At 43.6% G+C, this 15,011-nt stretch overlaps 1 protein-coding gene across 1 annotated transcript in view; it reads right to left on the bottom strand.

Annotated features, from left to right (window-relative positions):
* Positions 1 to 218: 218 nt before the first annotated feature.
* Positions 219 to 15,011, bottom strand: part of MEIOC (meiosis specific with coiled-coil domain) — a 66,913-nt gene continuing 52,120 nt past the window's right edge. Inside the window, exons 5-9 of the mRNA XM_089674705.1 lie at positions 14,659 to 14,763; positions 11,319 to 12,936; positions 7,578 to 7,712; positions 4,473 to 4,653; positions 219 to 334 (exon numbers count right to left, since the gene is read on the bottom strand). Of these exons, the coding sequence (XP_089530831.1) occupies positions 219 to 334; positions 4,473 to 4,653; positions 7,578 to 7,712; positions 11,319 to 12,936; positions 14,659 to 14,763 (2,155 nt within the window). The remainder of the gene's footprint in view (positions 335 to 4,472; positions 4,654 to 7,577; positions 7,713 to 11,318; positions 12,937 to 14,658; positions 14,764 to 15,011) is intronic.

The raw sequence follows: 15,011 nt of genomic DNA, 5'->3' as shown, positions 1-15,011 counted from the left end.
GTTATTAAAGCCAATCTAAAAGCATATGAGGAATAAATGCCTGGTGTTTTCATTGAAATATACTAATAGTTTCTGCAAAAGGAACTTCAGAACATCAGTAAAATTTCAAAAGCTCCTCATTAAAAAAAAAAAAAAAAAATAGAGTAACTGCAAAGCATTTCAAAAGTATATCTTGATAAAACCTGAGTGCTGTATTATGGGAAATTTGTCTTTAGCCTTTAGGCTTTCCCAGGGAGGAAAGGCAGAACCATCTGCAGAGCACACCACAGCACCGTGCGCACTTTTCGAGTCGCCACAGTCATCTCCCTGATTGCGTTGGCAAGGGCATAGACATCTGGAGGTAGGAGAAAACAGAGCAATTTCCTTTATATGAAATGAAACATTACATTTATAATAATGCTGAAAGATTTTTCAGATTAAGGAGAAATCAGGAAACATTCTTCGCTACAATTCTTGGAAATCAAACATCTATAATAGATACCTTGCACGGAACGTATATGTAGTTAAATGCAGGGGTGTGTGTGTCCCAGTTTATATTTCATCACCATCCAATGGTAAAATGTGGAAACTGCAGCACAACTATAACATCCAATGGCAGCAGTAAATCTGAAAAGTGGCAGAACTGTAGTCCACCAAGTACTATACTACAGACATACAGCTTCTTTAATACATGTGTTGTGACTTTTACTGACACCAAGTCCTTTGCTACCCCTTTGGCAAGTATCAGTTTGCTGGGAGACATGACACCTGAACATGAGTGATACCAATAAACATCTCACATTACACTTGACCTTGATCTTGTCTTCTCCAACCGCTGCGCTCCCCACAACCTCACTAACACCCCCTTCCCTCTCTCTGACCACAACCTGATCACCTTCTCTATCTCCTCATCCTCCAACGCCTACCCCTCCAAATGTCACACTACTACCAGCCGTAACCTCCGCAACCTTAACCCTGCCTCCCTCCACTCCGCAGTTGATCAACTCCATGACAGCATCCTCCCCCTGTCCTGCCCCGACTTGGCTATGACCGCCTACAACAATGCGCTGTCAACAGCCCTTGACTCACTAGCGCCTTTAACCACACGCAACATCAGACCCCGACCGCTCCATCCCTGGCAGACTGATCACACCAAAACCCTCAAACGACACAGTCGTGCCCTGGAGCGACTATGGCGCAAAACCAAATCCCAACAAGCCTTCACCCGATACAAATCTGCCTTCCACACCTACACCTCCTTCCTCCATACTGCCAATCAAGCCTACTTCCTGACCCTCATCAAGGCCCTCTCCTCCAATCCTCGCCGACTCTTCTCCACCTTCAACTCTCTACTCTCGCCACCCCCACCTCCACCCAGCACCTCACTCACTGCCCTTGAGATTGCCAATCACTTCAAAAACAAGATTGACACAATTCGCAAGGACATTGCCGCAACTCACACGCCTTCTCAACCCGTCCCCTCTCACACAGCTACCCCCTCATCCCCCCTCCCCCTCGACATAACCCACAGGGACTTCGTCGCTGCTCAAACTCCCTCCAACCCCCTTCCCCCTCACTCAGCTACCCCCTCTACACCCCTCTCCCACGGCCCCACCACTGCTCTGACCTCCTCTCCCACCCCACCCTACATTCCTCATACTGAAGCTCCCCCAACACTCCGCACCTTTGACCTTACTACCATCGAAGAAGTCTCCAAGATCCTCTCTGATGCCCGCCTCACCACCTGCCCCCTTGACCCTATCCCCACACAACTCCTACAACCTCCCTCCCCCTCCATCCTACGCTCCCTCACCCACATCTTCAATCTCTCCCTCTCCTCCGGCACTTTCCCTTCCCCTCTGAAACATGCACACATCACCCCCATACTTAAAAAGCCCTCCCTGGACCCCAATGACCCGAACAACCTCAGACCCATCTCCCTGCTCCCATTTACATCTAAACTCCTCGAGCGCCTAGTCTACGCCCGCCTATGCTCTCACCTCAACGACAACAACCTCCTCGATCCCCTACAGTCCGGCTTCCGTCCCCTACACTCCACCGAAACTGCCTTACTCAAACTCTCCAACGACCTGCTAACCGCCAAAGCTAATGGCCACTATTCAGTGCTCCTACTCCTTGACCTCTCTGCGGCCTTTGACACAGTCGACCACCCCCTCCTCCTCAAAAAACTACACTCCCTCGGCCTCAGAGATTCTGCTCTCTCCTGGCTCTCATCCTACCTGTCACAACGCTCTTTCAGCGTTACCTATAATGCCACCACCTCCCTCTCACTCCCCCTCTCTGTTGGGGTCCCCCAAGGCTCTGTCCTCGGGCCCCTTCTCTTCTCCATCTACACCTCCTCCCTTGGCCAACTCATACACTCTCACGGCTTCAACTACCACCTCTATGCCGACGACACACAAATCTATCTCTCAACCCCCCACCTCACCCCCTCGGTCTCCGCCCGAATCACACACCTGTTGAGCGACATATCAGACTGGATGTCGCTCCACTTCCTTAAACTGAACCTCTCCAAAACCGAGTTTCTTGTCTTCCCTCCAGCCCGGACACCACCCCCCATTGACTTCTCCATCATGTCCAACAACGCCACCATCAAACCCGCCCCGCAGGCCAGAGTACTTGGTGTCATTTTGGACTCCAACCTATCCTTCCAGCCCCAAGTCCACTCTTTAACAAACTCATGCAGACTCCACCTCCGCAACATCGCCAAAATCCGCACGTTCCTAACTCCAGAAACCACTAAACAGCTCATCCACTCCCTCATCATATCGCGACTCGACTACTGCAACTCCCTCCTCACTGGCCTGCCTCGCCGCTGGCTATCCCCGCTTCAGTCCATCCTGAATACGGCTGCCAGACTCATTCACCTTTCCAACCGCTCCGTTTCCGCCACCCCCCTCTGCCAATCCCTCCACTGGCTTCCGATTGCGCAACGGATCAAATTCAAAATCCTAACACTGACGTACAAAGCTGTCCACCATACTGCCCCGAACTACATCACTGACCTAATATCCAAGTACCGCCCAGCACGCACACTCCGCTCCTCACAAGACCTCCTTCTCTCTAGTTCCCTGGTCTCCTCCTCCCATGCCCGCCTCCAGGACTTCTCCAGGGTGTCACCCATCCTCTGGAACTCCCTGCCCCAACCCATCAGATTATCACCTACTCTCCTCTCCTTTAGGCGCACCCTGAAAACCCATCTCTTCAGGGAAGCCTACCCCGCCCCCTGCTAACTTGCCGACCTCCTCCACTCTTCCTACCACTCCATCCCCCACAGCTATCTCCTCCTGTGCCACCATCCCCTCCCTCCTAGATTGTAAGCTTGAAAGAGCAGGGCCCTCGATCCCCTCATGTTTTGCATTGTATTGGTGTTGTTCTGTCACATGTTCTGTCCCCCTTTGTAATGTACAGCGCTGAGCGAACTATTGGCGCTTTATAAATACTGAATAATAATACTGAATAATAATATGAACTCACAAGAAAGGCACTGATGCATGTTATCAATGCATGCAATTGGGAATGCTGAGTGTGATGCTAAAGAGTTTCTTCTCACTAGAGTTCCTGTACATGAGCTTAGTAGGCTTGGATGTCTCTAATATTTATTTATTACAGGTACTTATATTTTTTGCAGTGCTTTACATACATACGCATATATATATATATATATATATATATATATATATATATATATACATATACACACACACACATATATTGTACATTCACATCAGTCCCTAACCCTCAAGGGGCGTACAATCTAAGGTCCCTAACTCACATTCATACATACACATACTAGGGCCAATTTAGACAGGAGCCAATTCACCTACCAATAAGAAAGTCATCCAGGCTCAAAACTTTGTAAAACTATCTGGCCTGCTGTCTTATACGGTCAGCAAGATTCAATGCAATTCAACAAAACATATATTTGACAAATTAGCAAATGGGTAGCTATGATGTGTGATTTGTTCATACCATTCGTGCATAAAAATGGATGGTAAAAGCATGCAGATTTAGTTTGACACGGGTTTACATCAGTTTTCATGTGCGTTTCACTCAGTTGTTATGCACGTTGACATCAGTTTTCATCTGCGTTTTTTTTTTTATACACAGACTGACATCACATCTTGTGTTATCACATCCTCAGTGATCCCCACAGCAGAGACTCACCAGGTTCCCCTCATCAGTGTCCACAGCCATCCTGTCTAAATTGGCCCTAATATGTATGAATGCGAGTTAGGAACTTTAGATTGTACACCCCTTGAGGGTTAGGGACTGATGTGAATGTACAAATATATATGTAAAGCGCTGCGTAAAACTGACGGTGCTATACAAGTACCTGTAATAATAAACCAGAAAGCACAACAAATACATAAAGCTTTATGTGATTGTCAATGTTTTTTATCCTCCTATATACCTCTGTATTCTAGGATAGTCTCATATAAATACAAGTTTTGATTCAGAGCAGTCCCTACCTCTGTCATCTTGTGGGTGAGCTCTTTTATGCTTTTGACGCCCTGAAGTGTTCAACAGCTCCTCCCTGCGTCGGGTTTGAACAGTGTTAATCGCCTCCAGGTAGTAATCAAGAGCAGTAGAAATGTTGGCGTGAAATGGCATAGTGGAGTAGCGCTCCATTTTACCCACCAGGGTCACCACCTTGTAAACATTTCACAAAACAAGAAAGATGCATTTCACCAAGCTATTCTGGTTAGCTTAGATTGCAATAGTGATAATAAATGGGTAAATATCAACTAAAATCAATGGTAACAGGGTCCACCCAGAATAACAACCAAAATGGAGAATCAGTAGCCGAGAGGCTTAAAGTGGTTGTAAAACCATATACACAATGAAGTGACTGGCTTTAGGCGATACCTAGAGGTTAAACAAATTCTCCCTACATAAGTTGTTCCCATTTACCTGTAGTCTTCTCTTCAGCCATTCAAAGGCCAGAATTTATACAGCTTGTCTGAGCTTTCAAAAAGCAGGGGATAGGGAGCTAAAAATTACACTGTGCAGAGCTCAGAGGGGAGCCTTCCTCCTTCACACAGGACACAGAAAGGGTAAAGGCAGTGTGTGCTGGAACTCCTTCCCCGTACCCCCTGCAGCAGACAAAAATGACACTTGCACTGCATTGAGACAAGTACACACTATAGAGGGATATGCTTTGTTCATATTTCATGTCAGAGGCTTAAAACACTTTAAGCTGGCCATAGTTAAACCAACAGATTCCTTCATCCACACAAACGAGGTGGATGGAGGAATACCAGACCCCCACATTGTTTTAGCTCCTCGGCTCAGTGCTGGATTCCAGCTGTCACCGACAGCCAGTGGTTCCAGCCTGAACCCACACTGATTTCTGGTGCCATAGAAAGAAAAAAAAAAAAAAAAAAAAAAAAAAAAAAAGGTGGTGAATAGCCACTATCCCCGTATCATTTTAAATGGTACTGAGGGTCAAAGTAAACATGAACAGTTTGGCTGTCTAACACAGTTGTTTGATGTAATACAGCAAATCAGTAAAATAAAACAAACCTTTTAACATACACTTCCAATTAACAGCAGCAGAGTGCCTGAACCCATTAGATGGTGCCTAAGGCCATGTTCACACTCATCAATTTGAAACTGCAGGCAGAAACAGAGCTATTCTGCTCACAATTCCAAATCACACTGAAATCGCAGTAAAATGCACAATGTGCATTTGGGTGCCATTCATTCTTAATTGCACCCCAAACGCAGTGCAATTTTGCCACGACTGTCACGTGGCAAAACACGTGGAAAAATGCACCTGGCTCAAAACCTGTAGATGCTGACTTTTAAAATACAGCCACTTACCTGTCCCTCGGTCCAGCGGTGTCCTCACCATGGCTGGTTTCACCGGCTGTCTTCTCTCCCTGGTGCCAGCATCTTCAGTATGGGCACCAGGCTGTGACAGCTTGCGGCTTCACAGGCGGGTGCCCACTGCGCGAGAAGCGCTACTCTTTGTGAATGGCCCCGTAGTCTTCTGCAACCTGTTACGATTGCGGGACCTAGGTGATCGCAGTTGAAGTGGGAGCGGGTACCTGTCAAATTCAAGTACCCGCTCCCCAAAGGTGCCAATCCATAATGGGGAGCGGGGGACAAAGGCTTAAAGCGGAACTTCTCCTTTAGGGTGGAGCTCCGCTTTAAGCTTCTTTGTTGCGACAAACGTGCATAGGGCAGATCATTCACGTTAATGGGCTGACAGTGCACAACACGCAGAAACACATATAAATTGTGCTAAAAAATTGTGAGCAGAAACACGCGTTCCCGCCACGAGAGATGTGAACAGGGCCTAAGCACACACTGTTCTTCAGCCTCACAGGAGCTGATCAAGATTTTAACAGGCATGGCCCAGCCACACCAGTTTCTGCTTACCAGATTACATAGAAGAGGACAGGGTCTAGGAAATTAAAGCTGTTCCACAGACACACGTATAATGCTTTCTACAAATCATTCACAAATGACTCTGTTTGAAGGATAAAGTTGCATGGGTCTATGTCCACTTTAGGAGACACAAGACAAACTCAAGCTGTGGAAAAAGGTAAAATGACATTCATAATGATGACCACATAAAAGATATAAGCAGTCAGGGCCAGTGCTGTTTACCCATATCTTGAGTCAGTATGTCCAATCACATGCCACTCAAAAAATGAACAGCCATGCAAGCTGGCAAAGACCTAAACGCAAGCAGACTGTCAGAAAAGGCGGCCAGTTATCTGCCCTTCTGCAAACCATGTGCTCAAGTACCCTGGCCTGCTGCAAAACTTGTTAATTGTTGATAGGGGTGCAATTAGGTATTCTGAGCCTTCCATCTTCCAACAAATCCACAAACATTCCTGTGAGAAAATACCTACTAGAAGCACTGATTGCTGCCTACAGAGAAATCGTGAACGGCACATTTGTTGCACAGGATGCTCCAAATCAGAAGCATTAGTTGCAATTACTGGGAAATTTGTCTGTGTTAGAGCAAAATAAATAGGAACACATATACAGCCCACCTACAATAAAGGCACATTTCACTCTTTTCTCTTTACAAAGTTGTAAGTATGAAAAATAATACCTATCCAACCTGCTACAAATCAACCGAGGTCCCAACTTCTTGTTTGAACTGACAACTTTGCAGCTTCCGCAGGGAAGTCCCAAGCTGTGTTATCAGCTCTGCCTGAGTTCTCACCTGCTGAACTACCGAACACGTCATTGTCATACCACAAATGTGTTCTGTAGTCCAGTAGAGGAGAACTGGACTGAGCTGACATGTCACATCTCAATGGTCACTCATATACTCCGTGTAGAATAAGCTGCTTTCTGCAAACGGAGCATACAAGACAGTGTGATTGCATTGTTACTGTGCTGTGTATGTTCTGGCCACGAGGGTGAGCTACTTTCCGTACCCCTGAAGATATAGGCCATTTTATTAAATTGTAAACATGAACGAGTATCCTTTATTTTGAAGTAATAATAAATTGTGTAGTGTTGATCATATACATAATATTAAAATGTTTCATTAAATCATTTCTACTGGAAAGGAAAGCAGTTTAATTTTAAAAATCAAGTTCAACACTTACTCTAGCTTGTTCATGCAACTGATCATATATCAGGCGATCGACTCTGGAGGGATTTGCAGGAAGTTTGTGAATGCAGATGCCGTTTACACTAGACACCATCTTTCCTGGGTAAGTTTCCACAAAGACAAACTCTGTCTGGAACATACAGCCAAAGTCATTTTAGCATATTCATAATTCCTTTACTTTATCCTGGTCACATGATTCTCTGTCAGCCAGCGGCAGTTGCAGGGGAGAGGAGAACACTTGACAACAGCTGGGAATAACTGGGAGCTCCTATTGCCCATCTGTTGTCTGCAGCCCCACCTCTCCCCTGCAGCTGCTGCTGACTTACTCAAGGGATCAAGATCACGTGACTGGACTAGAGCTGGCTGAAAAAATGAAAGTATATAATATTTCTTTCTTACACACGTTAGTCAGTATAAGTGTTACATGGGGTGGGGGTGCACTCTTAAGACTTGTTAGGTTTAACATGGAATTCCACTTTTAAAGTGACTGGTCATGTACAGGTTTTTGTATGAATGACAGAAGACCAGCACTAGACCTCAAGGAGTTCCGTTTTTGGGGTACAACTGTTTAGAGCGGCACTCTTCCTTTTTACAACATCCAGGGTATGGATAAAAAAGGAAACCTTATCTGAAACATGGAGTCAACTGTTTCTGCAAATGTTTTAATACGGTCAGTCACTGACCTGAAACCAATACAGTTGGGTCCATATATATTTGGACACAGGCACAATTTTAGTGTTTTTGTTTTTTGTTTTTTTAGGTATTTACCAAAACATATTCAAGCTATAGTTCTATAATGGATATGGACTTAAATTGCACACTGTCAGGTTTAATTTGAGGGTATGTACATCCACATTGGAGGAAGGGTTTAGGAATTACAGCTCTTAAGGGTAGCCATCCCCCCTTTTTCAAGGGACCAAAAGTAATTATTTTGTTGAGAATCCTTTACTAGCAATGACTGCCTGAAGTCTGGAACCCATGGACATTACCAAAGACTGGATTTCCGCTTTTCTGATGCTTTGCCTGAAGTCTGGAACCCATGGACATTACCAAAGACTGGGTTTCCTCCTTTCTGATGCTTTGCCTGAAGTCTGGAACCCATGGACATTACCAAAGACTGGGCTTCCTCCTTTCTGATGCTTTGCCAGGCTCAAACTGCAGCTGTCTTCTGTTGTTCTTTGTTTGTGGGTCTTTCTGCCTTCAGCAGGTGAAATGCATGCTCAATTGGGTTGAGATCAGATGATTGACTCGGCCATTGCACTATATTCCACTTTTCTTTTAAAAGCTCCTGGGTTGCTTTTGCAGTGTGTTTTGGATCATTGTCCATCTGTACTATGAAGCACCTTCGAATGAACTTTGCTGCATTTAGTTGAGTCTGGGCTGACAGTATATCTCTAAACACTGCAGAATTCATCCGGCTGCTTCTGTCTTCTATCACATCATCAATACACACCAATGACCCAGTGCCACTGGAAGCCATGCATGCCCATGCCATCACACTGCCTCCACCATGTTTTACAGATGACGTTGCGTGTGTTGGATCATGAGCTGTTCCAAGCCTTCTCCACACTTTTCTTCCTGTCATTCTGGTACAGATTAATTTTAGTTTCATCCATACAAAGAATGCTTTTCCATAACTGGTCTGGCTTTTTTTAGATGTTTTTTGACAAAGTCTAATCTGGTTTTTCTATTCTTCAGACTTATGAATGATTTGCACCTTGTGGTGAACCCTCCATATTTGCTCTCGTGAAGTCTTCTCGTGATTGTAGACTTTGACAATGATACGCCCAGCTCCTGGAGTGTCCTTCACTTGTCTGGATGTTGTGAATGGGTTTTTCTTTACCATAGAGAGGATCCTGCGATCATCCACCACTGTTGTCTTCAGTGGATATCCATACCTTTTTATGTTGCTGAGCTCACCAGTGCATTCTTCTTTCCTCAGAATGTACCAAACTGTTGATTTGGCCACTCCTAATGTTGCCATCTCTCTGATGGATTTGTTTCCGTTTTTGAAGCTTAACAATGGCCCGTTTCAATTGCATGGACAGCTCCTTTGAAAACATGATGCAGGTTCATAGCAATAGATTCCAAATGCAAATACCACACTTAGAATCAACTTCAGACCTTTTCCCTGCTTAATTGATGAAGAAATAACAAAAAAGGAGTAGCCCACACCTGGCCATGAAACAGCTTTTGATTCAATTGTCCAATTACTTTTGGTCCCTTGAAAAAAGGGGGTTGGCTACTCTTAAGAGCTGTACTTACTAAACCGTTCCTCCAGTTTAGATCTACATACCCTCAAATTAAACCTGAGTGTGCACTTTCAGCCCATATCCATTTTAGAACTATAGCTTGAATATGTTTTGGTAAATACCTAAAAAAAAAAAATTGTGCCCGTATCCAAATATATATATGGACCCAACTGTATGCTTATAAATATTACTGACTTTACTCTGACTTTTCTGATCTTCATATTTGCTTCCAGGTCTGTGACAAATCCTGAATTCCAAGGATTCGTATATCCACTAGGAAACTACCATTTCTAGGAGGTCAGCAATAAAAGCCCCCAATTTCTGCAAATGGCTGTCATTTCTTGTACTTTACAAAGTGATGTCACGGACACACACCAGCACTATTGAACGCAGGGGGACATCATTTTTAAACCGGCCAAAAATAGGATTTTTTTCATTATCAGTAAAATACACTCACTGGCCACTTTATTAGGCACACCTGTTCAATTGTTTAGTAAAACAAATTGCTAATCAGCCAATCACATGGCAGCAACTCAATGCATTTAGACGTGGTGAAAATGACTTGAAGTTCAAAACTGAGCATCAGAATGGGGGAAAAAGGGGGATTTAAGTGACTTTGAATGTGGCATGGTTGTTTGTGCCAGAAGGGCCCTTCTGAGTATTTAAAAAACTGCTGATCTTCTGGGATTTCTACACACAACCATCTCTAGGGTTTACAGAGAATGGTCCAAAAAAGAGAAAATATCCAGTGAGGCAGTTGTGTGGACGAAAATGCCTTGCTCATGTAAGAGAAGAATGGGCAGACTGGCTGCTGCGACATTCAGATGGTAGGGCCAGATTTTGGTATAAACATGAAAGCATGGATCCATCCTGCCTTGTATCAATGGTTCAGGCTGGTGGTGTAATGGTGTGGGGGATATGTAAACAAATGCAGTGAGGCCACAGTGTGTTGTTATTGTCATTCTTCTGTGATAAGTAGTTTGTCCACTTTTAATATTTAGGCACTTCATTTTGTATTTTTCATATTTTGCTCCACTCTCTCATTAGTTGTATTCACGTTATTTCATTTATGTTATGACGGACTCATATGTCCCACTATTACTGTGATTTAGGTGATATTTTATTTATCCCTGATCATTTCAGTGCGTTTTGCCCACAGTCACGGTTATTGTTTGTTACACCTTATGGTCCTCATTTTGGACCTTTATTATTTCACCTTTCCCTTCACTCCTATATTCCTTCCATTTACTGATTATATAATGGTGTATTAATATTGTCTACTCATCATTTGTCTTGGAATGTCTGTGGCATTATTGTGATTAGCGCAACATTAATTTTCTGTATGGTGTGGGGGATGTTATCTTGGCACTAGCAAGGTGCACCTAATAAAGTGGGCAGCGAGTGTACATTTCCTGGAGTACAGGAGCCAGGCTTCATTAAATCATCATGAATGGATTATATGCAGCTAGTATATCTGTACATACCTTTTTTCTAGCTTGTTCCAGAGATCTGCATTGCTGGTAACATTCTTCCAAGCACAGATGAAGCTGAGCTGCAGACTTGCCTCGAAGCTTTGTGGACTTCTGACTGCTAAGCACTGATGCCATGTTTTGCAAGGAGTTGTCTCCATGCAGAAAGTCACTAATTTGGGGATACGTTTGGCCAAGTTCTTTATAGGCATAATTGTTCATTAAGGGAAGGTTATAAGCACCCAACTTTTGACAAAAACATGATTGAAAATTAGTGGAGGAAATTGATGGTAAGTTGTTGGGCATGTTACCTTTCATTGTTGCACTGAGAGAACATGCAGAAAGTGGATGGATCACTTTATTGTTGGTCAGTGGCTTATCATCAACACTTCCAAGTCTTTGGCTCTTGCAGTTTGCTGTGTTACAAAGCATCCCTTGATAGGTCTGAGCTGGGCATTCAGGGTATATTTGCCCTGTATAATACTGCATTCTCTTATCTTGATGGATTTTCTTGCCATTGATTTCATAAGAATTACAGAGACCTAATAAATTCTCGTGCAAGCCATTAAATGGCTCAAACCTTTTTCCAGAGACTGCTTCAAAAACACATTCTTCTTTGGTTCTGCCAAACCTGTCGTTAGTTTGGTCACCGCCATAAATGTACTCATTGTAGGGAAATGCAGGGTTTTCACTGTGGTGGCTTTGAAAACTGGTGCCAGGTCCAGGAGAGCATGCTGAGGAATAGTTGATCCCAAGTGCTGGGCTTTTCTGGGAGGCAGGTGCGGGGCTATTTATATTTATTTGATTTTGATGGGAATTGATAGAGTTGCTATGATTCTGACTGTTCATCCGTAAAGACCAGTCAGAGTTAGTGGTAGGCTTCATAGTATGAGCACCCTGATCAGATCTTTGGGTCATCTTCTGTAAGGGATTAGGGAGAGCACCACTCCCTCCACTCAGGGTTTTTCTCCCATAATCTGATTTCTGGTCATATTCAGGCATGAATGATCGATCAGATAAAAGATTTGTGGCCTTTGCAAGGGCATAACTTTGATCAGCCATGAAATTATTAGGTTTGGGACAGCCCTGCTTTGCTTGGATTAGTTTGGCATAGAGTTCAGCATTCAAACCTGTGTGCTCTGAGGGTACATTGGCGAAGCTTCTCCCTTCCTGATATCCTAGGGCAGGGTTTTTACTGAGCTTGGTTTTATTATTCAGCAACTCATACCTATCAACTTCACTGTAAGAGCTGTATTTGTTTAATGCGGTAACTAATGGCTCTCTGTTTTGGAAGGGGTTATTGGGAGTTTCAGACATGAATCCTGGTGACAAGTAGTTCTTCGGAAAGGAGCATTCCTTAGGTCCAATTCTGGGGTTTATATTGTAGCGGTTAGGATTATCAGCCTGACACAAATAGGGCCAGTGGTCATCCTGTTCAACACCAGGCAGCTCATTATATAAATCCTCCTCATCATCATGTGCCCCTATGCTGGGCACAGATTCCACACCACAAAATTCCTGCTGCAACCCTGGCAGATCTTTGGATTGCTTCATGTCAGGCAGTAGGTTCTGGTGATCGGACACTCTATTTATACTTGATGGCCACAACGAACTCAACATGGGAGAGCAAATCCTAGAAAATCAAAAGGTTTAAATTGCAAATCTGCATATTCCTTATCTTACTACCAAAAAAAAAAAAAAGAAAGAAGCTAATGGCCAAGTGACACTGAATTGAAAAACTAGACTGAATTTCAGGCAAATAGTTAAATACATGGCTTTGATGCTTGCCAGGTCACCTGATCATTGCACAATGAATTTGTCTCATCACACCGACACTAAATCAGCACCCATATGGTTTCGGTTTTTGGTATTGAGCTGAGAAAAGCTGAAGTGCATTTGTGTGCTCCAATCAGAGCAACCAATCATAATTTAACTTTTATTAAAACAAAATTGCTTTGGCATAACCTTTACAGCAGATTATTATTTTTCTTACATTGTTATCTGCTTTCCATACTTATAAACATCTTTACATATGGTAAATCAATGGTTTTGAATGCTTCTAGGTATACAATATGGCCACAAATTTGTGAACACCTGATCGCCACACCTATATGGGTTTTTTGGACATTCCAAAACCATGGGCAACAAAAAGGCATTCCCCGCCCACTTTGAAGTTTTATCAGCATTCAAGTGGTTGTAAAGGCTGAAGGTTTTTTACCTTCATGAATTCTATGCAAACCTGCAGTGTGCAGCGCCCCTACATCCCGCCCAATACTTACCGAAGCATGATCTCAATCCAGCACTGTGCACGACAGCAGTGGCTCCTGCTGATGTCAATCATAGCCAGTAAGGAGGGAGTGCAGAGGCAGGACGGAACCACGTACTTGGCAAGGGGAAGAGGCCAGAAGTGCCAGCAGACCCGAGAAGAGGAGGATCAGGAATGCTCTGTTCAAAGCCATTACACAGAGCACGCAAGTATGGCATGTTTATTATTTTAAAGAACAAAAAACAAGCCTTTAGAACCACTTTCACTCTTCTGGGAAGGTTGTCCACAACATTTTATAGCGTGTGTATGTGCGTGTGTGGCATTTTTTACCTCTTTCACCCAAAAGAGCATATGTGAGGTCAAGTACCAATGCTGGAGGACAAGACCTGGCTGTCAATAGGAGTTCCAGTCTTTTCCAATGGTGTTCAATAGAGTTTAGTTCAGGGCTCTGAGCGCGACATTCAAAGTTACAAATGCACAATTGTCCAAAATGTCTTTGTACAGTATGCTGCAGCATTAAAGTATCTGTAAACATACTGCACCTAATAAAGCACCTTTTTGTAAAGCAACTTATACATGTCTGGCAAACACTGTATACATTTTCCCAAAATAAACGTTCAGTATCTCTTTTTCTGTATAATCTAGCAGTCATGTGATCCCATAGCTTCCTCTGTGTTCCACCATGCCATCGTTGGGCTGTGGGAGGCATGTCAGTGTTGGAAGGGTGCAGGTTGTTGGTGACTTCTAAAACACTTTTCCTTCTGTATACATGGCACTTCAGAAGCTTGCCCATTCTGCGCTCCACACTGCAAGTGACATCATGCACAGTGGGGACTATAACTTTCCCCATATTTGTGTGTGGCTGTAGAAGATGTATCTTAACAGCCACCCTGAACAACTCATTCTATTTATGTACAATTAGGTAACCCCTAACAATACATATTAGTTTGTTGGTCTAAAGTAGATTGCACACATTTTAACTACTGGCTAGCTTTAAAATGCCTTTCAATATATGGAGGAACAATTCTAGGTGATGAGTAATATTTTTTTCAAACATTCAGCAAATCAATGATGCGTGAACATACATACCCATCGGCAAAATAGGGCTGAGCTTTGTCTTGCTCTTCCAGAATATTGGATACCAGTCCATAGAGATCAGCTTCACTTCCATATTCTTTATTTTCACTTTGTATCCTGACATTTAAATATAGCATTGATCAATACTCTACTGGTAAACATCTACACCTTTATCTGTTCTACAAAAAGACCATGTAAAACAAGGAATCTGCTACTGCCAACTTTGTTTTGATGGTACATCCTCCAGGACTGTCATTCCCATCTTCTCTATTTGGCAAATCAGTAATGAAGAACAAGCATGCACTGGAACTAGTAGCCTACAGACTTGTTCCAGGTCAGCAAGTAAAGCAGGCCATACACTAGAT

The sequence above is a fragment of the Staurois parvus genome, unplaced genomic scaffold, assembly GCF_062004578.1.
Source record: "Staurois parvus isolate SC_StPar_1 unplaced genomic scaffold, SC_StPar_1.0 ptg000151l, whole genome shotgun sequence".
Classification (NCBI taxonomy): Eukaryota; Metazoa; Chordata; class Amphibia; order Anura; family Ranidae; genus Staurois; species Staurois parvus.
This window is presented reverse-complemented; position numbering and strand designations above follow the sequence as displayed.